The following is a 21,607-nucleotide window of genomic DNA, read 5'->3' on the forward strand; positions in this document are numbered from 1 at the left end:
AATAGAGTATTTTATACTGTTACACACTAAAAGGGTATTTCAGTCAAAAATGCTATTATTTCCATATTTTTATTTGTATAGCTAGAATTTCCTATAACTAAAAGGTTTTGGCTAGAGTAGGGTGCTGCCTCTAATGATTTATTTTACGTGGCCACCCGCCTTCATCTAAAAGGTTTTTGTTTAAGGATTGAATCATCATTAATTAATCTTAGCATGAATGAAGTTGGAACTTAAGAATGAAATCATATATCTAATAATCGTATGTTTATTGAATCGAAGAATGAATTGATAAATTAATTTATATTATTGTATAGAACGAATATATAAATGTTTTTATAGGACCAAATTTCCTTCAAACAACCGATATATTATCAACATGACATAAAAGACAACTGAAATAATGATTTAACAAATTAATGAAGCCTTTTAGTATAGGAAAATATAAATACTCCTCCCGAAAAAAAAAAAAAAAAAAAACTCTTTTGTTATTTCGGGACGTCCACAAAATTAGTCTCTTTTAGTGTAATAATAATAATAAAATATATTATTATTATTATATATGTGGGTCCGATTTAATTTACAATACAATTAATTATTTTTATTTAAAACCGTATTGCATGTCTTCTAATAATATTTTTTCTTGACAGAGGAAGTATCTTATTTAATTATACTTGCTTCAAAAAGTGTCTCATTCCAACAATATCATTCACTTTCTTAATGATATGAGAATTGTGGGGAGGGTTTAGAGTTGTAATTTTGGGGAAAGTGTTTCAATTAGTAAAACTATGTATTGTTTGTTTTAGAACCAATAATTAAATATATAACTTAAATAACATATCAGATCATGTTTAAATTATAAAAAAAGCTTATTGTGAATGTCATTTATAATGTTTATTTTAAAATAAGACAAGCGTGTATATATATAGTCTCTGCGTTCCTTATTCGGTATATATATATATATATTTTGTATAACAAAAATCATCCCATATTTGTTAGTAATCTTAATAATTGTGAAAAATAGACAACTAAATGGCAATGAATAAAAATGAAAAGTAGCACAAGGCCTTGAGAGTTTGATATTTAATTTGATAGTCTAATTAATTAAATGACAAATGACAGCTCCCAACTAGTATCATTTATTTCTTTTGTTGTGGGTATGTCGTGTGAGATATGCAATACATCATGGCCCAAATTCTGTTTCAAGTGGATCTGATTAGGCAGAATTTTCTTAGTTGATTTACGACTACACATTTTTGCAAAATCTAATTTATGACTACACATTTCTGCAAGATCTAACTTATAGTCACATCAATGAACCGCCATATCTCAATCTCAACCAAATAATTATGCATCAGATTTTTTTTGTTTAATCAATTTTGCCATAACTCTGAAAATGTCAAAATAATAATATGAATAAACACATATGACGATAATGTGACATCATCTGCAAAGTAAATTGGGGGGGGGGGGGGACGAATTAATCATGAAAAAGATTTTTCCTAATTTAAGTTACTAATTACAGGAGTGGTTGTACCAAACCAAATTATGTGAAAGAAAAATTAATGTTCCATCTAAAAGTTGAAAATACCCTAAAATCAAAATAATTTTCACCTTCAACAATAATCCATTATCTGCCTGTGCACAATTGTATAAATTTAATATAGTGAAGCTCGATCTCCACGTTTTAACTTTTAAGCACATTGCAGCAGTATTAAAGCGTGAAATCCACCTCTAATCTCACTCAACCACACCCTTGAAAATAAACAATAAGCATTAACTAGTGCTGAAGATATATACACTTGAGATCATCTATTCAAAATAAAAATCGTTTTAATGTTTTTCATTAGTGCCATAAGTGTCAACGAAAATCCAAAATAAAACCAAGTAAAATCTTGGCACTTATGATACTAATATAGAAACAACAACAATATAATGAATAAATCAGGATGTGAAGAAGATGAAGCACATGAAACAAACAAACAAAAAACCCTAGATGAATAATCTAAACTCTAAATGGAACATCTAAACCCTGCGGGGAAGTGTTTAAAATGGTCCCCTTTTGGCACTTATGTATTAATAGTGCCATAAGTGTCATACGTGCAGCACAACTACAGAAACAACATCAATAGAATGAAGAAATCATGATGTGAAGAAGATGAAGCACATATGAATCAAACAAACAAAATCTCGTATCAAAACTCGCCGGATCACTGCAAATTCGTCAAAAGCGACGAGAGAGAGAGAGAGAGAGAGACGAGAATAGCCTCTCTTCGTCGACAGGGGCGAGAGAGAGAGAGAGGAAGATAGGAGAATCACGCGTAAAGTGGCTACGAAATTGGAATCAGTGTGAGAAAGGGGGAGAATCAGCTCTTCATTGACGGCAACGAGAGAGAGAGATAGGGGGTTGGATTGGATCCGATGGGTAAAAGGAGATGGCTGGGCTGGATCACACGGGTAAAAAAGGTATAATAGGCATACCGCCTAATTAATGGCCATATTTTATTATTTTAAGATTAGGGGCCAAAATTTAATTTTGGTTCTTCATTATGGCCAGCAGGATAGATTGTTTCTTTAAATATGGACTTTTGATGATACAGTAATAATATAATTTGGACTTTTAAGATTTCAAAATATATTTATCTGTCGTTCTCGACTTTATTGAAATAGTGACGGGGACATCCAATGCTAACCTAACCAAACCAAATAAAGCAGGCAACAAGTGAAAGACAAAGAGAAGTTGGCATCAAATAAATGTATACTCTTTCTCATCATAGCTGATCTGGTGTAGGAAGAGTGATATTCTTGAACGATGTGAAGCCACCATCTACAACAAGATTATGCCCACTAACAAACTTTGCATCATCAGATGCAAGAAACACAGCAGCATTTGCAATGTCACCAGGCTCACAAACAGCTCCTTTCAGCACACTGAAATCATGCACCATCTTCACCAGCCTATGAGGATCGACCTCCGGGTAGTACTTCTTTATCTCGTCCATCACAAACGGGGTCGGGATGGCCATCGGGGATATGCAGTTGACACGAATCCCGTGCCTGCACAGCTCCGATGCAACTGATCTCACGATCCCTATCACGCCACTCTTGGACACAGAGTAAGTGTGTTGTGCTAGTCCTCCCATTAGGCCTGTCACACTGGCTGTGCAGAGGATAACCCCTCTTTCCCTCGGGATCATGACACGGGCCCCGTGCTTGATCCCAGACACCACACCCCGGACATTGATCGCCATGACTCTGTCGAAGGAGGCCAAGTCAAGGTCCACTATGCTTGGGGGGGTATGACAGGCAATGCCTGCATTGTTGTACATGATGTCGAGGTGGCCGAACTTGGACACGGTGAAGTCCACAGCGTCTGAAACGTCCGATTCTTTGGTGACGTCGCATGCAACGAAGGCAGCATTCTGACCGAGCTCCAGGGTCGTGTGGTGGCCCTCATCTTTCTGGATGTCGGCTAGCACTACTTTGGCACCATTGTTGATGAATTTGGTTGCTGTTTCTTTGCCTATACCACTTGCTGCCCCTGTAATTAGAGCTACCTTGCCTTCCAGTTTGCTGAAAAATCAAATCAGCCATTTGATTTTTGCAGAAATCAAATTAGCCCTTGGGCCATAAATTTACTTATTTACATGAAATTGCTTGCAGCTCAAAATAGGAATAAATATATTAAAATCTAAAAATGTGAATGACATTTAGTTCAAAAGCAGTCAGCCCAAGATCGTTTCCGAAAAGATCAATTCTTCGGACTGAAAAATTTGCCCTTTTTTATAGTTTAAAACAATTTAATAGGGAAGACATGATTAGGTTTGAAATTTCAAATGACCTCAACTATTAGTTGAAGTTAAGTACCAGCTCTCTCCTAATGTAATGAGTTGTCTTCTTTACTATGTACAACGCTAAAGATTATGACAATAAATTAGTTTAATGAAATAATTGAAGAGAAAACCTGTAAAAAGAATAGAGCAACTTTACCTTGTTGTGTCTTGAGAAAGCCATCTCCGAGTCAGCAAAACTCTTGCACCGGACAACTTTCTGAGCCGCAATTTTAATAAGAAAATACCAAATGATCCCAAAAATCAGAATTATTATTGGAGAAAAAACCCAAATGCAAGATTATTCACTGCAAATTAAACTGTCAAATCAACAAGGACGAAAATTAAGAAGCAGCAGCACGAGAATAGAAGGAATTTTAAGCATGAGAGAGAGAGAGAAAGAAAGAAAGCGACCTGAATGGAGTTCTCAACATTCTGTGCAAACGAGATGATGAATGAAAACAAGAGAGCAAGTCAGGATTTGGCTCCCAATAAAAAGAAGAGCAAGTCAGAAACGTCAGCGATTTAATGACTCAAATGCATCTTGCAAGTTGCAAATTTAATACACAAAGAAGAATCTTTTATGCGTCTGAATGGTTTGATTTTTTTATATTTAACTTTTGAATTTTTGTTTTGGGCATTGCGATTCTTTGTTTTACAACTTCAAATTTGGATTATTCTGGTTTTGCAAATTTAATACAGCTAAATTCACCCAGTGGTCCCAGTATACTGTTTCTGCAGTGAAGACTCGTTTATTAGCAGTAGGGCTGTCAAACCTTGTGGCCCGGCCCGGCCCAAAATTTCAGTGGGCCTCGAAAGATGAAGCCCAGCCCGGCCCTATACGGGCCGCCGGGCGGGTCGGGCTAAAATGGCCAAAATTGATAAATTAATATATAATTTTTTTTTACTTCCAAAAATTGATAAATTAAATTAAATTTAAAGAATAAAAGTTGAAGACAAATACATTGAAACAAAAAGGGTTTAAAGTAGCAACTGCAAACTATATCTACATACAGAAACGATCACCTACCCACTGTGGGCATGCATAACGTGCCCACCATGATGTGGCAATTATAATTATGGTAAGATAATTTTAATTAAAGTAAGATTTATTAATTCTCTTTTCTAATTAAAATTATCACATCAATGGTGGGCACGTTATGCTTGCCCACGGTGGGTAGGTGATCGGTTCTGTATCTACATATCTAAATTATGTAAATTAATAAAAGTGAATGTAAACAGTATGACCCCCTAAAAAAATGCAAACAATATCACAATTGACAACCTTTTCCCCTGTAAACAATATATATTCGGAATTCTAAAAAACAAAAGCATATATATTCGGCATTCTCAAAACAAAAAAATTCATCACACCATATTCATCACATCAAAATTCATCACAAATCCACAAAAAAAAAAAAAAAAAACATTAGTTTAGTTTCAATTAGATGTTGATTGCTAAATTAGAAATAATTTAAACGTGATTCAATTCAAAATAAATGATAGTTATTTACTTATTTTATTAAAAAAGTTGCCTAAAGGCCTATTTTACTACCGGGCCTATCTAGCCCAAAAGCTCGGCGGGCTTTTCGGCCCACGGGCCGCATAGATCGGGCCAGATAGGCTCAGTTTTTTTTTTTTGCCTTAAAAATCCTAGCCCAGCCCAGTCAAAACTACGGGCGGGCTGATCGGGCCAGGCCACTTTTGGCTCATTTTGACAACTCTAATTAGCAGTGTTGGAGAGAATTCATTATTTCGTAAAACTATTCAAATTATATATAAATAATTTTTAAATTATTGTTAATATAATTTTAAAATATAAGTAATGTTGAAATTGTCATTTATCCAAAAACATTAAATCTCGCACACAAGAAAAGTAAGTATATGTGCAGATACAGTATCATAGACTGTACTAAAACAATGGAGACCAGTACGTCAAGAATAGTTACCCAATTCGGTCATAAAACACCTACGGTGCCTCGCTCAAGGTAAACGATCCGCTAAATGAATTTAAGATATACACGAATTTACACAGCAAGACTCAATCTTACTAAAACAAATAAGAAAATCAAAACTTAAGAAAGCTCAAAATCTGCACTATATAATTTCAAGCTAAAAATCTGAACATATAATTTCAAGCTTAAATTCAAACATATATTTTTTTTACAATTTTTTACCATTCAATTATAAATCAAGGAACATATAATTTCAAGCCGAAAATCTAGCCCTAGATCAAATCTGAACTCAAGTAATGTAAATTCAAGCAAAATGTAAAATCTAAACGCTAGAAATGTGATAAAATCTGAGCATATAATTTTGAGCCCTAGGTAATTAACGTTTTACCTTAATTTGTGAACTGGAGGCTGGAATCGTGGAGGCGGTGAGTGTGACGATCGTCAGCGATAGGAAGTCGCTGCCAAAAGGATGGAGTTATCTGGACTCTAGAGAGCGGCGAGAAGATGAGGGCTACCGGAGGCTGTTGTGCTTTGCTCGCGTGAGGCTGCGGCGAGCACCGGTGGCTGGTCAGGCGTGAGGCGTCGAGTTTGTGAGAAATGAAGAAGAGAGACGACAGGCAGATTAACAGGGAGGGAAGGGTAGTAGAGTTTCTGGGTTTGCCAAATGAATTGAGATTAACTATTACGCTTTAAAAATTATTCTATTATAAAAATAAAAAATAAATATATAATTTACCTATATCGGGTTCAACCGATTCAAGCGGGTTTTGACCCGGACCGATCCGATGATTGTTCGGTCCTACATATCTATCCCAACCCAGACCATATCTCTTATAGAATGGACCGACCTGTCCCGAACCCGTTGGTATGGGTCGATTTTGTAGTTACGGATCAGGGTTTCCCACCTTAAATGTCTGTTATGAAGGATTTGACTGACAATATAACACGTCACACCAGATCATGATTGAGCTATTAAAGAAGAGATTTGATGATAAAATTGATATTATTAATTAAATTGAGTTTTATATAAAAGAAAGAAGAAAAAAAAGCCCTTGAAAACACAAGAACGCAGACTAGGGACCGAAACTCAAAGACGAGCTCATCAAACAACAGAAAACAAAAGGCGAATCAGCAAAAACGCCCTAAAAAGCTTCGCTAAAGACCCATTCGCACAAACACCTAACAATAAAGAAAACCTATGTTGGTGTGGAAGTCGTCCAAATTCATTTCATCCGATCAACGGTCGTTGGCGATATTATTCATAGCACACAAACTAGCTAGCATTTCTTCTATGATCAACAACAAACTTCATCGCTTATATCCCATTTCCTCCACATTTCTGAGGCGACCTTTGATGCTATCTTCCGGAGCTTGTGGTACGCGCGGACGCTCCATACCCTTAGGAGGATGGCCTCGTCCACGCTTAGGCGGCGCTTGATCAACGAGCAGTTTCATCCCCTGACTAACATGCTTCTCTAACCTACTAATACGACTAGCAATATCCTCCGGAGTAGGAGTGGATGAATAATTTCTACTCTCATGCGAGATACCCCGCTTTTATCGATGTTGTGCGGAGAAACCCGACCCGCAGAACCAGCCTCAATTTCCCTCTCCATGCCCGACCGAGTTGCTAAAAACGTTGGGCCAACTGCCGTGTCTGTGAACTGAATGGTCTGACCAAGAGTCGCACCCGCCTCGGCAGGCTGCCTCATGGTCACCATTTGCTGCCTAGACTTCGCAGCAGTCTGCGGTGAAAACCAATCCGCAGAACTGGCCGCGATCTCCATCTCCGCATCCAGCCGAGCTGTTGAACTCATCAGACCAGTAGCCATGGTCGTGGGCATAGCCTGACCAAAGGTCACTGCCTCAGCAGGCTGCCTCAGCTCCTCCCTTTGTGGTTGTGTCCGCGCTGTCGGGCTTGCAACCGAGCGCGGACGCAACCGCGCTACTGTTCGCCATGATCCCCTCATCTATGTAGCTGTCAGAATTCTCCACACGGTCCACATGTTCTCTTTCAACATATTCACCATCGTTAGTTTCTAGAACCGCAAAGCCATTACCGATCTGCGGCCCTATATTCTGCCTCGTTTTCTTAGGTTTCCAATTATTCCAGGGTTTCACCCGCGTGAACACATCATCCCGTTTGGGATTCTCATGGGAAACGTCCCTAGCAGTCTGCACGTATGATATAAATAGGACAAATATGCTAAATTTTGATAATTGAACTATATCATTGTAACAATCTGTATTTATAAATTTAAATGAGATCAGACAACTAATTGAATTTAGGATGAGTACATGTATATAGATAATAGTCAGGTTCGAACATTTATCAACACGTCTATATGAAATTTTCTTTATTGTTGAATCTTTTCTTATGATATACTTCATCCGTCCCATTTATATTGGCTCACTTGCTATTTTGGGATGTCCCAATTGTATTGACCCATTTCTTAAAATAGCAAAAATAAGGACTCATAAGTGGACAAAAGTAAAACACTCTCATCGTGATAAAAGAAAATCTTATTGTACCAACTATATAGTACAAGTCTAGGCATTGAGATGATGTTCTACTTTCATGCTAAAAATCTAATTGACAATCACCGAGATCTTAGTCATGTGGGCTGGCCAGACCCAGCATAACGAATCTCTCAGTCAAATGGGAGCTTGCCCCCAATCATGTCAACTTCTTATCTCTTATAAGGCTCTAAGTCAACTTCTAACTTAAAGCACTTACTTCTAAGTACTCCAATCATAAATCATTGATACTATGAAAGTCCATTCTATGCCGTTCTAGCGAAGCTATCACGACCTACATCATAATCATAAGCAACATAAGTTCTTATATAAGAAACTTAATCTTACCGCTATTGAAATAGCTCAAGTAAATCCTTAGTCTTAAGGCAATGCCTCTATGTTGTATCATCACTATGTTAAATATTTCTATCTTACCAATCTTTACTTAAATCGATCAAGCGGTGCTATCACGACTAACATTCTCAAAGCATTCTTGGGTGATACTCAAACGGTTTGTAAGAGGACCCATCAGTCTAATCGTATAAGCATGAACCTAAAACGATAACATAAAACTTTCTCATTCATACATACTTCTGTTTCTTTTGAAACCTTAAACATATATAGACATTTGAAGTTCTTTTCATGAAAACTTTGCTTGTGCCGGAAAGATTCAAGGAATCCAACTCGACCATATATTCACTTATTCGCTAAGGGCTCGGGTAGTCCCAAACACGAAATAACATTCATTGAGTCGCTATGGGTTCGGGTAGTCCCAAACACGATACTATCGTTAAGGGTTCGGGTAGTCCCTAACACGATATAACATTCATTGAGTCGTTATGGGTTCGAGCAGTCCCAAATACGACTTTAACTTATCTGATCGTTAAGGGCTCGGGTTGTCCCAAACACGATACTGAGCTAGGTTATATGAGTCGGAGACCCAAAATAACAATATGAAAGCAATTAGCACTTCATAACATATATCATATGGAAAGCGGTAAGCAATTCACAAAGCATCATAAACATAAGGAGCACATTTTCCTGAAAACTTTCATAACTTTGAATGTATATATATATATATATATATTGAAACTTTTATCGTACCTTGATTGCGGCAGTGTGACGGCGGGCTGAGGGCTATTAATATTCTTACAAGTCTAGAGATACTATTCAAGACTCAACATCAAAAAGCTTTTGGTAATCAGAGACATGAAAGAAAACCTATAGTCTGATACCATTCTGTCACACTCCAATTCTTGAAAGAATAAATTAAATCGAGGTGCGAATAATTCATAGAAATGAACAAGGGAAAATCCTTGTTGAAACCCAAATAATGAGATAAAAAGACAGGCTAGGCCCCTTTGGATCACAAGTTTTGTTTCATGCTTCTGACAACCGACATTCATCAGCATAAATCTAGGAGCTAATATTCTAAGCTCGATCAGAGTTGTCATTCGAAATGTAACGTGAGAGTCTTGAATTGAGAAATTAAAAGACAAGACATTATCTATGCTACATCGAAAGTCTTAAAAGGAAGTTGAACCCTAGCCTCAATTCAGTCCCGTCAGCACTAGCCAGCCAACCTGAAAACATTTGAAAGTATTTTTGGGCTAAGTACTAATGTACTTAGTGGGCATGCATTTTCTGAAACATTTCATATTTTCGTAAAGACAGTTTATCCAATTACACTGACATAACTTAGAAGGTTTTAAAATGAAATAACTTCTAAGCATGTTAAAATATTTTCTTTAACTTGTGCGCACATGTCACACTCCCTTTCTGTTACTCGCTGTGATCCCGGACCTTTTAACCATTGTCGGATCCATTTCTTCCATTTATTTGAACTAAGGGCGTAACCCAAACAAGTTTCATTTGACCTCGAGACGCTACCCAGGTAGACCTTACATTATGGAGATCAACCTACCAAGTCAGCTAACGAGTATACACAATTCTCAAATAACGTGTTAGGCCATAAGAGAATATCAATTAATTCGTTGTGGCGAGCCTTAAATAGAGTAGAGTGCACATAAACATTTTATTGGTTAAACAGTTTGCATTTCATTAAATAAATAATTTGAAATTTATTGAAACATTTAGATATTAATAACTCAATCATACTTTATACATTTGGAAAGTAAGCCCACCTAGATAGGCAAAACCTGAAGATCATTCACATATAAACATGTCTTGGGAAAGCAGCGCTAATCCCCTTGGACCACAAAGCCTACAAGAAATTCTATTCTTAATAGATCTTGTGAAACTAACTTAATATCTTAGTGAGTTTGCTAAACAGTCCATGCTATTAATAATTAATGAAGCCCAATAACCAGAACCAATTTAATCATGAATACTTTCATTTGCAGAATATATAATGCAAATAATTTCGTGCTCAACTCATATAGTGAGTAATCATATTTAATATATACACATAATAATAATATAATATTATTATGCAAATTAGTCTGTTAAATAATTTAATCAAACTAATTATTAGTCTAATTAAATAAAATAGGGAAGCCATTTAAATAGATGAAATGGAGCCCATGCTTAAATAAATAACAGCCCATACCAATTAAAAGATGAGGCCCAACTCAATAAAATAGGAATGGCCCAGACTGAATAAAATAAATCGGGCCCATCTAAATAAAATCGGCCCAGCTCAATTAGGCCCAACCCTAGTAGCCCAAAACCCTCTCGAAGCCGCACATAAACACAAACTCACGCTGCATCCTCTCCTTCTTCCTCTCTTCCGGCAGCCGCCTCTCTATTTCCGGCGACAGCAACGGCGATAAGCCGCTGACACTCCCGGCTCTCCCCTCTCTCCTTTACCTCAATCACAGCCGCCCACCTCCCTCACTCCACCGAACCCAGCGGAAACAGTATACAGTCGCCGCGCCCTTCTCCGTGAAGAGCCGACGATCGGCCCCTCTCCCTCGCCCCATCTTCTTCTCCCTCGTTTGCCTACAACATAAGTCAGCGGCCGCAGCAGCAAAACCGACCACCGCCGCTCAATTCTCCAGACCTCTAGTTGACTCTCCTGCTCGATTCCCGGCGACCGCAGCTCCTTCCACGGCCGCCGCCCTCAACCACTCTCACCCTCGACCTATCCTCTGAAACTCCGACGACAACAACGACTCCTCTCTCCAAATCCGACTTCTTTCCCCAAATTCCCAAACCAGATGCTTCCGGCGAGCAGCAGCGAAAGCCGCCGCCGACCGTGCCACCGGTCTCCCTCTCCGCCTTCCTCCTTTCAGATCGACGGCACCGCTAGTACCGCCCTATTCCTTGGCAACAGCGGCCGCCGTGGCCTCCGTCGCCTCCCTCCTCGAGCCCCAATTCCCGACCCCAAGGTCACCTTCTTCACTCTCCGACTCGATTCACTCACACAAGCATTACTCGACTCCACAAGCAAAACGACAACAAGGGAAATCAAGGCTTCCAAATTCTACTTCTATTTCTTTTCAGTGAAGCCATATTCTACTTATATATGTATACATGCTGTTCTTTGTGAAATACACATATGATTGTATATGCAGATGCCTTGATGAGATATTGAATGTGTATGCCTTGTTCATGTGGTGAGTTGAAACTTCTCAGATATGAAACAATTGGTTGTTTAAAACATACTGTAAAAATGAAATCGGCGAGATGGAAGCTTAAGGTGTTTTGATTAAGTTGAGCTGCTGAAAACCTGAATGTTTTGGCTTTAAGGAAATTGACATATTAATTGAGTTGAAGAATGAAACCTTTTATGAAAAGATCCCGCTGTTGTTAATTTGATGGACGATCCCAGCTGATGAAATTCTTGGGGGCGAGAGAAAACTTATGAATTGATAGAAGTATGGGAATAAAGGGCATGGTATAAAGTGGTAGATGGTGGCCGACATGATACATGTGCATTGGTCATGATGAAAGTATGATTGTGGTAGGTGTGGAATCATGGTTGATTGATTGTAGGTATTATAAAAGCAATAAATTTATGCACGTTGTCGCCACCCTGCACCCACACACTAATATAACAAGGATAATTTTGATTTATTTAATTTATTTTTTTAAATAAAAATAGGATTTAGTTATTTTATTATATTCTCTATATTGTACTTATTTTTTAAAAAAAATTTTTGCACTTTTTATTTTTAATTTATTTTTTAATAAAAATAAAAAAGTTACCAAAAAATTGCAAAAAAATTACTATAATGTAGAGAATATGATAAAATGACTAAATCTTATTTTTATTTTAAAAAATAAGTTAAATAAATTAAATTATTTTCTACTTAAGTAAATTGTGGGCAACCACAATGTGGCTGTTTAGCATTACTCATAAATTTATGCAGCCACATTATGGCCATCCACACACTAGTATAATAAGAAAAATCTAGATTTATTTAATTTATTTTTTAAAATAAAAATAGGATTTAGTTATTTTACTATATTCTCTACATTGTACTTATTTTTTTAAATTTTTTAAATTTTTTATTTTTTAATAAAAATAAAAATAATTACAGTGTAGAGACTATGATAAGATAACTAAATTTTATTTTTATTTTTAAAAATAAGTTAAATGAATTAAATTATTTTTTATTTAGGTAAATTGTGGGTGGCCACAATGTGGCTGTTTAGCATTGCTCTTATAAAAGTGTGTAAGATGACACTATGATAAAAATAGTAATAAAAACTTTTGAGTGTAAATAAATTGAGGTGATGATTTGACAATTAAAAACTTCACGCTTGAATTATCGAAACTTCAGGGTTCGTTAAATATATAGCTCATGTAAATGCTTAATGCTCAAATATTTAATTTAAATAAATATGCAATGCATAAAAATTTAAATAAATAAATTTACAAATACTTTTGTAAATCATTTTTGTGTGAATTAAAAATAAATTTATTTTCTTTTATCCAGCATGAATCATCTTACTTTCTAAGTTTAAAATTATTCTAAACTTAGCTCGGGAAAACGGGGAATTATAGGTCCAATTTTAATAAACATGTTCAACGAAATTCTTCTATGTTTTTTTAATCTTTATTGGGACGCATACGTGCATAACCAATTATTGTAACAAATTTTATTTATAAACTTAAACAAATTCGGGTATTTAACGTGTAATACTATATGAGTTTGGAACGAAAATGCATAATAAAATAACTTTTTTAAGGGTTTGTGATGAAGACGGAGGTATAAATAAATGTTTTAAACATTTGTGTTTAAAGAAAATTAAAGAAACATGCTCTTTAATCTAATTATTTGTAATATCCGTCAATTTTACCCATCGTATACATACATATAAATATGTACATTATATATATATTATATAGAGAGGATTTTTTTTAAAACCTTTATAAAAGGAGGATTTCATATTTCTTTAAAGGATAACATTTTTTCGATACTTTTAATAATATGTATATTATTATTTTTCCATTATTTATAAACCATGAAGGTTGTTTTCCATAATTTCGTGTAACGTTTGTCGAGATTTCTCGCGTATACATATATACGTCTTCATGCAGTACATGAGATTATTATATTTATGATATATTAATGAGACTATTGTGTAAACATTTGATCATATATATATGCATGTATATATCGAGACATCATGCATAATTATGATGATATTAAATCATTTTTCAACCATCGATGAGAAAAGAATTATATGCCTGTGATATGACGAGACGAGTCTCTGGAAAAGGTTATTAATCGCATAAGTATGTACTCGCTCGTTTTATGAAGCAATTGTGATTATTGAAATTGGTGTGAGAAGTGAATATTTGCAAGAATGCTAATTTCTTGCATAAAGTATTATTTATATAATCGTATCGGTGATTTAATTATTTTCAGACGTGAGAATTTTTATCGCTTAATAATTAAGCGATCGTACACACACACACACATATATATATTCCATATCGTTAATTTAATTATTTTGAATATCAATAATGATTGTTGTTTAATATATATATATATATATATATATATATATAGGTGATTGATAAAGCATGATATCAACACCTAAACTAGAAAGCAATAAACAAGACATTATTTACCTGGTTCGGTCATCAAGACCTACGTCCACGGGAGTTCTTCGATTTTCACTATACTTCGAGAGAGTTACATGCTACAAGCTGAGTAGTTAGAATGCCCTCCTTTTGCTAATGCTAAACCTCCTATTTATAGATAACTAATTGGGCCTAACCCTAAAGCCCACGAAACAAAGAAGTGAAGCCCAACTCGGTGGCAAAGCTGGGCTCTCGGCAAGACTGGCTATGGTAGTGCTATACTCTGGCAGAGCTGGTAGCAGTGCACTCTGGTAGATCTGTCTTTGGTAGGTCTGGCTCTGGAAGCGCTGCACTCTGTCAGGTCTGGCTCTGGAAGCTCCGCACTCTGGCAGGTCTAGCTCTGGAGGCTCTGCACTTTGGCAGGTCTGGCTCTGGAAGCTCCGCACTCTGGCAGGTCTGGCTCTGGAAGCTCCGCACTTTGGCAGGCTGCGCTCTGGAGGCTCTGCACTCTGGCAGGCTGCGTCTCTGGCAAGTCTGGCTCTGGTAGCGCTGCACTCTGGCAGTGCTGGTCTCTGCTAGCTCTGTCTCTGGCAGGCTGCGTCTCTGGCAAGTCTGGCTCTGGTAGTGCTGCACTCTGGCAGGTTGTCTTTGGTTAGTTTATTTAATAATAATAACAATAATTAGGTAAAATGTCCATGTATTGCTAAGCACAGCGCTGATGAGTATTACAGTCCTCATCAATTAGGGCATAGAATGCTTTATATGATAACTTAGGGCATTTTTACAAAAAAAATTAAGGAAGTGGGCATTTTTGCCTATTAACACATAAAATGATCATCGAAGAGATCACCTATATTAAGTTGAGCCCACAAAAAAATTTACACCCCCTCAAATTACCTGCTTAAATCTAATCCTAAATTTATAAAATAGATAATGAAAAATAGGAGAGTTGCTGTGTGCAATTGTAAAATAGGGTTAAAAATAATTTAGGGAAGACTTTAGGAGTATTTTTAGGAGTAAAATTTTGAGAGATCTGCTGTGGATGCTCTTAATCTTGAGTCAATTTAAAATTGTTGACCAGTTATATTATTATTATGGGTTAATTGCATCAAAATACATGACCTTATTCCAAAATTTGGTTTTTTGACAATCTTTTTAATTGTTGCAAAATTTCAACGAGCTTTCAATTTGTTGTAATGTCCGTCCGGAGTAATTTTCCGGCCAAATTAAATCTAAGTTGACAGCCGAAATGCTAACGTGGCATCAGAAATGTCAAATCACACCCACCCTCCCCCCCACGTCACCCTCTCTCTCTCTTCCCCCTACGCAGACCCCTCCCCCTCCTCCACCCCGGCGTCGCCGCGTCTTCTCCAACCGGTGAACCCTCCCCCTCCTCCACCGCCGCTTCCTCCAGCCGGCGAACAGGCGAGAGAGATCTCGAGAAGGGCATCGAAGCAGAGCACTTATGGCCGTCTCCGTCGCCGCGTGCACCGGCGTTGGTGATGCCAAACTCCAGCAAAGACGGGGAGGGGGGGAAGAGGGGTGGGGGAAAAGAGAGAATGACGTGGGAGGGGAAGCGGCGCCGCCGCCCTCAACAAATCCTCGCTAATCCTCTCTCTCTCTTCGAACAGAACCGCACACAAACACCCACATCTCATCTCTCCACTCCCATCCGTCCTTGCATGGGTAGCAGCGGCACCACCGCCGCCGAGCTCAGCCTCCCTCATCCTTTTGACTCTATCTCTCTATCATCAGCCGTCACCGCTCGTATTTCAAGCGGCAGCGATGCCCTCTGTAAATCCTAGGTTCCAAAATTTAACCTCCTTATGGCTGGGGATATGGGGAAGGGACTCCACGCGGTTGTGGCAACGAATCTGGGCGGATCTTTCAACCACCGCCGAGCCCATCGCCTTCAACCGTGGGTTTTCACCCGTCGCCTGAAAATCGGCCGCCTGAGAGAGAGGGTGAGAGCCGAGGGGAAAGGGGGATGGGGAAGAGAGAGAGAGAGAGAGAGAGAGAGAGAGGGGTGACGTGGGTGTGCGCAGGGGGAATAGAGAGAGAGGGTGACGTGGGTGGGGGAGGTGGGTGTGATTTGACATTTCTAATGCCACGTTGGCATTCCGGCTGCCAACTCAGATTTAGTTTGGCCAAAAAATTACTCCGGATGGACATTGCAACAAATTGAAAGCTCGTTGAAATTTTTGCAATAATTAAAAAGATTGTCAAAAAACCAAATTTTGGAATAAGGTCAAGTATTTTAATGTTATTATTATTATTATTATTATTATTATTATTATTATTATTATTATTATTATTATTATTATTATTATTATTGATGTTATTGTTCCTGTAGAAAAAAAAAATCATTGAGGTACAAAATTGCGCAAAAATAATCTGCTCAAGTTGTCTTCCATATGATTCCAAAGCTGTCATATTGGAGTTGATTTCCAGTTTCATATTTCGTTTACTCTGTGAAAGTCTCTCCCATACACGCTGTTATACCAATAATTGATTTAATGAATAATACTAGTAAAAGACAAAAACGGAATTACGGAATATAACGATTGAATCATTCGGTTCTTCTTCTTCTTCTTCTTCTTCTTCTTTTTTTTTTTTTAACTTTAATTATTCATTCAGTTTTTTTATTTCTATTGATTCTGTTATCTATTTAGGCGACCAACGTGCACAATGTGTTTACGTTCAGTAATAGTTCATTATTGCTCTCTATTTATCTGAAAACCCATAACAAAGTAATTCGCATGGATGTATGGACCCTATAAAAATTAAAATAGGGGATCCTTCCTCGTGTGTGTGTGTTTTTTTTTACTTTAATAAAAAAAAGCCCTTACTACCAAGAAAAAAAAAATGTAGCACGAATCAGAAAATCCATAATGAGAAACTGCAAAGAAATTTCACGAAATTCTATTAGAACGTGTTTTATAAGGCATTTTTTGCATTCTTCGTAGAATTAGAAGGTCAACCTCCATTTTGTTATCAGAATTTGAGCATAATTGTTCACGGTAGCCCACTACAATGGGCTAGTTTCAAACTTTCAATGACTTTTGGGCCGCCAATAAATGGTCGAATTAATTTCCCCAAAATATTCCAGTTATTCAATTTCAACTATACTGTTCATATCATTCTGACATTAAATTAGTACGAGAATTAAGATCAATTATAGATTCTAGATTATTTTAAATTTTACAGTTATGATTTAATTTTTCTTTTTATATTTTTAAAGTAAAAAAATTAATTTAAAAAAATTCCAATAATTATGCCACCTTCCATTTAATTTCAATGAAAAATCGAAATTGATGTTCAATGAAAAATTTTAGTGAATAATCACATTGTTGGTTGTGAATAAATATCAATTTTCTGTGAATATATCACAGTTTCTCGTAATAACATGATAAAAATATAATGAATTTTTCCAAGTCATTTTCAATGAAATTCCCGTGAATAATACATTATTGATTGTGAATAAATATTGATTGATCATGAATAAATACAAGTTAATGGTGAATAATCACGGTTTTCGTGAATGATTATTAAGGGTTATTGGCGCATAAATACATCAAATTTGAATCAATTCTGATTTTTAACACGAACTTTAAAAAGTGTCAAAAAAATACACCAACCTATTTAATAGTAGTAATTATGACACGAATTCGATTTTCACCCAAATTAAATTGATGTGGCACAGAATGCCAATATGGACAAATCGAACGTTTACAAAAACGACATTGTGAACACGTCGCCTCAACATTGTCGTTTCTTTAAAAAAAAAAATATTCCTCTATTCAAATTGGGCAGATATCAAGGTGAGATGTCAATGTTGATATCAATTGCGAATATCTGATGACACTACTACCCAATATGGGAGGTATGAAATTATGTTCTATTTGCCGCTAATGTCATTCGAAAGATGAAAAATTTAATTATGTTTGGTCATTCGCTAAGTTAATTTTAGAGTTAGTTCATTCAAATTTCAGTGTTAATTCATCCAAGTCAACTTAATTCGGTCATAAATAGATCCAATTTGTGTTAAAATTACTCTTATCAATAAGCTGGAGTATTTTTTTTACATTTTTTAAAGTTCATGTTAAAATTCAGAATTGATCCAAACATTAATGTATTTATATGCCAATAGCCCATTATTTAATTAAGATTTACCATAATTAAAACCACTACGTTAGATGAATATGTAGGTCGCACCTCAACTGATCAGCTGCTGACGGAGGTCAAGAAAATTTGTCCCAACTTACTGATTTTGTTCCATCACTTAGAAAAGCCGCACATATCAGCTCTTACCACAATTAATCCTATCTATGTTAGATATATGGCTGTGTGGCTCAACTGACATGAATTTTGAACATTGTGTCTTGATGATCATCATATATATCATGCAGTTTGAACCACAGACAGTTGGAATGGTTACATGCATATGATAGCAAATAACACACACGCAATCACGAAAATGAAAAGAACACGAGAATTGATCAGCCAGTTCGTTTTCATGAGACTATGTCTTGGGACGAGCCAAGTCAGAGAAATCACAAGTGCACATGCAATTGACTCCAACATGTAAAATAAAAATGAGCTGATAAAATGAATAAATTGTAGACGAATAATTAAGCCTATCAAATCAAAAAATTAAAGTTACATACATACATCAATGTAGTATACGTATAAATTATAAATATATAATATACATATGAATAAATATAGAGAAGAAGGCTAAAATTAATTAACGCAGATTTTTTTTTTTTTAAGTAGTGGGAGTGGCAGAAAAATAAATGTTGGTTATGAGTGCAGGGGAGTGCAAAGCTGTTTTGTATTAATTGCGGGAGCTAATGTTGGATGTGTTGGCAATTAATAATTATGATTATTTATCCCTTAAATTGGGGAAAACATGAGTTTCAAGGACCACATTTTCATTAATTCCTTTCACGTACTAAGACCTAAGCTTTTGAGTGCAAGTCTATCGTAACGCAATCTGTTAATTTTTTTATTTACTTATATGATAATTTATTTTACGTGGCCACCCGCCCTCATCTAAAAGGTTTTTGTTTTAAGGATTGAATCATCATTAATTAATCTTGGCATGAATGAAGTTGGAAATTAAGAATGAAATCATATTTCTAATAATCTTTCTAATAATCGTATGTTTATTGAATGAAGAGTGAATTAGAAAATTATTTTATTTTAATTTATAGAACGAATATATAAATGTTTTTATAGGATCAACTTTCCTTCAAATTAGATAAAATGCAATGGAAGAGATTATCAACATATATGGCATAAAATACAACTGAAATAATGATTAAAAAAATGAACCATTTTAGTAGAAAAATAGTATAAAAAATAATATTCCTCCCGTCCAAACAAATAAACTATTTTTGTTATTTTGGGACGTCTACAAAATTAGTCTTTTTTTTATTATTTTTGGACACTTTCTACTACATGATAGACCATTTTTTCACTCACAATATAACTAGTACTTATTATTACTTTTTAAGTGGGACCATTTTCATTTACAATACTCATCGTGTTGTTTCTTTCTAAGAATATTTCCAACATTACCATTCACTTTCTTAATGATATGAGAATTGTGGAGTAGGGTTTAGAGTGTTCTAATTTTGTGGAAAGTGTTTCAATTAGTAAAACTATTGTTTGTTTTAGAGCCAATAATTAAATATAACTTAATTAAATAACATATCAGATCATGTTTAAATTAAAGCAATTAAAGCTTATTGTGAATGTCATTTAATGTTTATTTTAAAATAAGACAAACGTGTATATGTAGTATCTGCGTTCCTTATTCGGTATACAAATCATCCCACATTTATTAATAATCTTAATAATTGTGAAAAATAGACAATTAAATGGCAATGAATAAAAATGAAAAGTAGCACAAGGCTTGAGAGTTTGATATTTATTTTGATAGTCTAATTAATTAAATGACAAATGACAGCTCCCAACTAGTATCATTTATTTCTTTTGTTGTGGGTATGTCGTGTGAGATATGCAATACATAGACATTGTCTTCAATCATGGCCCAAAATCTGTTTCAAGTGGATCTGATTAGGCAGAATTTTCTTAGTTGATTTACGACTACACAATTTGCAAAATCTAATTTATGACTACACATTTCTGCAAAATCTAATTTATAGTCACATCAATGAACCGCCATATCTCAATCTCAACCAAATAATTATGCATCAGATTTTTTTTGTTTAATCAATTTTGCCATAACTCTGAAAACGTCAAAATAATAATATGAAACACATATGATGATAATGTGACATCATCTACAAAGTAAATTAGGGGGGGGCAAATTAATCATGAAAAAGATTTTTCCTAATTAAGTTACCATAGATTATAGGAGTGGTTGTACCAAACCTAATTATGTGAAGGAAAAAATGTTCCATCTAAAATTTAACAAATCCTAAAATCAAAATATTTTTCACCTTAAACAATAATCCATTATCTGCCTGTGCACAATTGTATAAATTTAGTGAATTCTAATCTCCACGTTTTAAGCACATTGCAGCAGTATTAAAGCGTGAAATCCACCTCTAATCTCACTTAACCACCCTTTGAAAATAAACACTAAGCATTAACTAGTGCTGAAATATTGTCTTGCTATATACACTTGATCAGATCTTCTATTCCATATATTTTTTTAGTGTTTTATTCGTGTCTTGCTATTATTTTTTTTGGTTTTCTTTTTCTAATGCTTCAGTTTAACTTTATTATAATTCACTAATCCAATTGTGATTTATAATTATTATTATATTACATTTACAAGTTAATTATTATTAGGATCGATTAATTAATGTTAATTGAGGCTCATATAAAAATAAATCATTATTTTATAACAAATTCTATTAAAAATTAATAGTAGCAAAATGTGAGATAATAAAATTTTCTGGAGAGAGAATCCGATCCCGATCATGTTAGGTCTAGCCTAAATAAAAAATAGTTTCTGATTAATAATATATATACATGCATGCATTACGTCCAACTAATACTCCATATAATTATATATATACATGCACACGTGATCGAACGGATAGATGAAATTCTTGCAATTGGCAATCACATATACAATATTTGTAACGATCTCCAACATGATTTTTTTAGCAAATAAAAAAAAGTTAGACATAAATCTCCAACATGAATTAATTAGTCAGAAATTTTTGAGTTTGGTTTTGATGCATAAGACACAAAAGTAACTATGAATTGATTGTCTCTTCGCGTTTCAAGTATGGTCTCTGATAAAGTTGTGGTTAAGTTGTACTCTAGCC

General features: G+C 35.4%; 1 protein-coding gene across 13 annotated transcripts; it reads right to left on the bottom strand.

The window, feature by feature from the left end:
* Window positions 1-2,600: 2,600 nt before the first annotated feature.
* On the bottom strand, window positions 2,601-12,236 carry LOC130985427 (short-chain dehydrogenase reductase 3a-like). 13 transcript variants are annotated; one of them, XM_057908404.1, is made up of 6 exons: window positions 12,046-12,191; window positions 6,519-6,696; window positions 6,171-6,433; window positions 4,242-4,312; window positions 3,988-4,047; window positions 2,601-3,570 (listed from the first exon to the last, which is right to left on the bottom strand). In XM_057908404.1, exons 4-6 carry the CDS (start codon window positions 4,259-4,261, stop codon window positions 2,769-2,771), a joined length of 882 nt encoding a protein of 293 aa, XP_057764387.1. In that variant the 5' UTR covers window positions 4,262-4,312; window positions 6,171-6,433; window positions 6,519-6,696; window positions 12,046-12,191; the 3' UTR covers window positions 2,601-2,768. The 13 variants fall into 13 exon arrangements, with proteins under 13 accessions (XP_057764387.1, XP_057764391.1, XP_057764380.1 ...); XM_057908408.1 differs by lacking the exon at window positions 6,519-6,696 and adding an exon at window positions 10,444-10,523 and having other exon boundaries at window positions 6,171-6,346; XM_057908397.1 differs by lacking the exons at window positions 6,171-6,433; window positions 6,519-6,696 and adding an exon at window positions 10,444-10,523 and having other exon boundaries at window positions 4,242-4,262; window positions 12,046-12,236.
* Window positions 12,237-21,607: the final 9,371 nt, after the last annotated feature.

The sequence above is a fragment of the Salvia miltiorrhiza genome, chromosome 5 (assembly GCF_028751815.1).
Source record: "Salvia miltiorrhiza cultivar Shanhuang (shh) chromosome 5, IMPLAD_Smil_shh, whole genome shotgun sequence".
Lineage (NCBI taxonomy): Eukaryota > Viridiplantae > Streptophyta > Magnoliopsida > Lamiales > Lamiaceae > Salvia > Salvia miltiorrhiza.

What these genes read in the sequence shown, in the direction of transcription:
- LOC130985427 (XM_057908396.1), bottom strand. Translation starts at nt 9,892, where the DNA reads ATGTTTTCAGGTTGGCTGGCTAGTGCTGACGGGACTGAATTGAG. An exon ending in GCTGACGGGACTGAATTGAG is followed by an intron (nt 4,263 to 9,848) that starts GCTAGGGTTCAA and finishes TCGTTTGCACAG; the next exon opens with AATGTTGAGAACTCCATTCA. An exon ending in ATGTTGAGAACTCCATTCAG is followed by an intron (nt 4,048 to 4,241) that starts GTCGCTTTCTTT and finishes ATTGCGGCTCAG; the next exon opens with AAAGTTGTCCGGTGCAAGAG.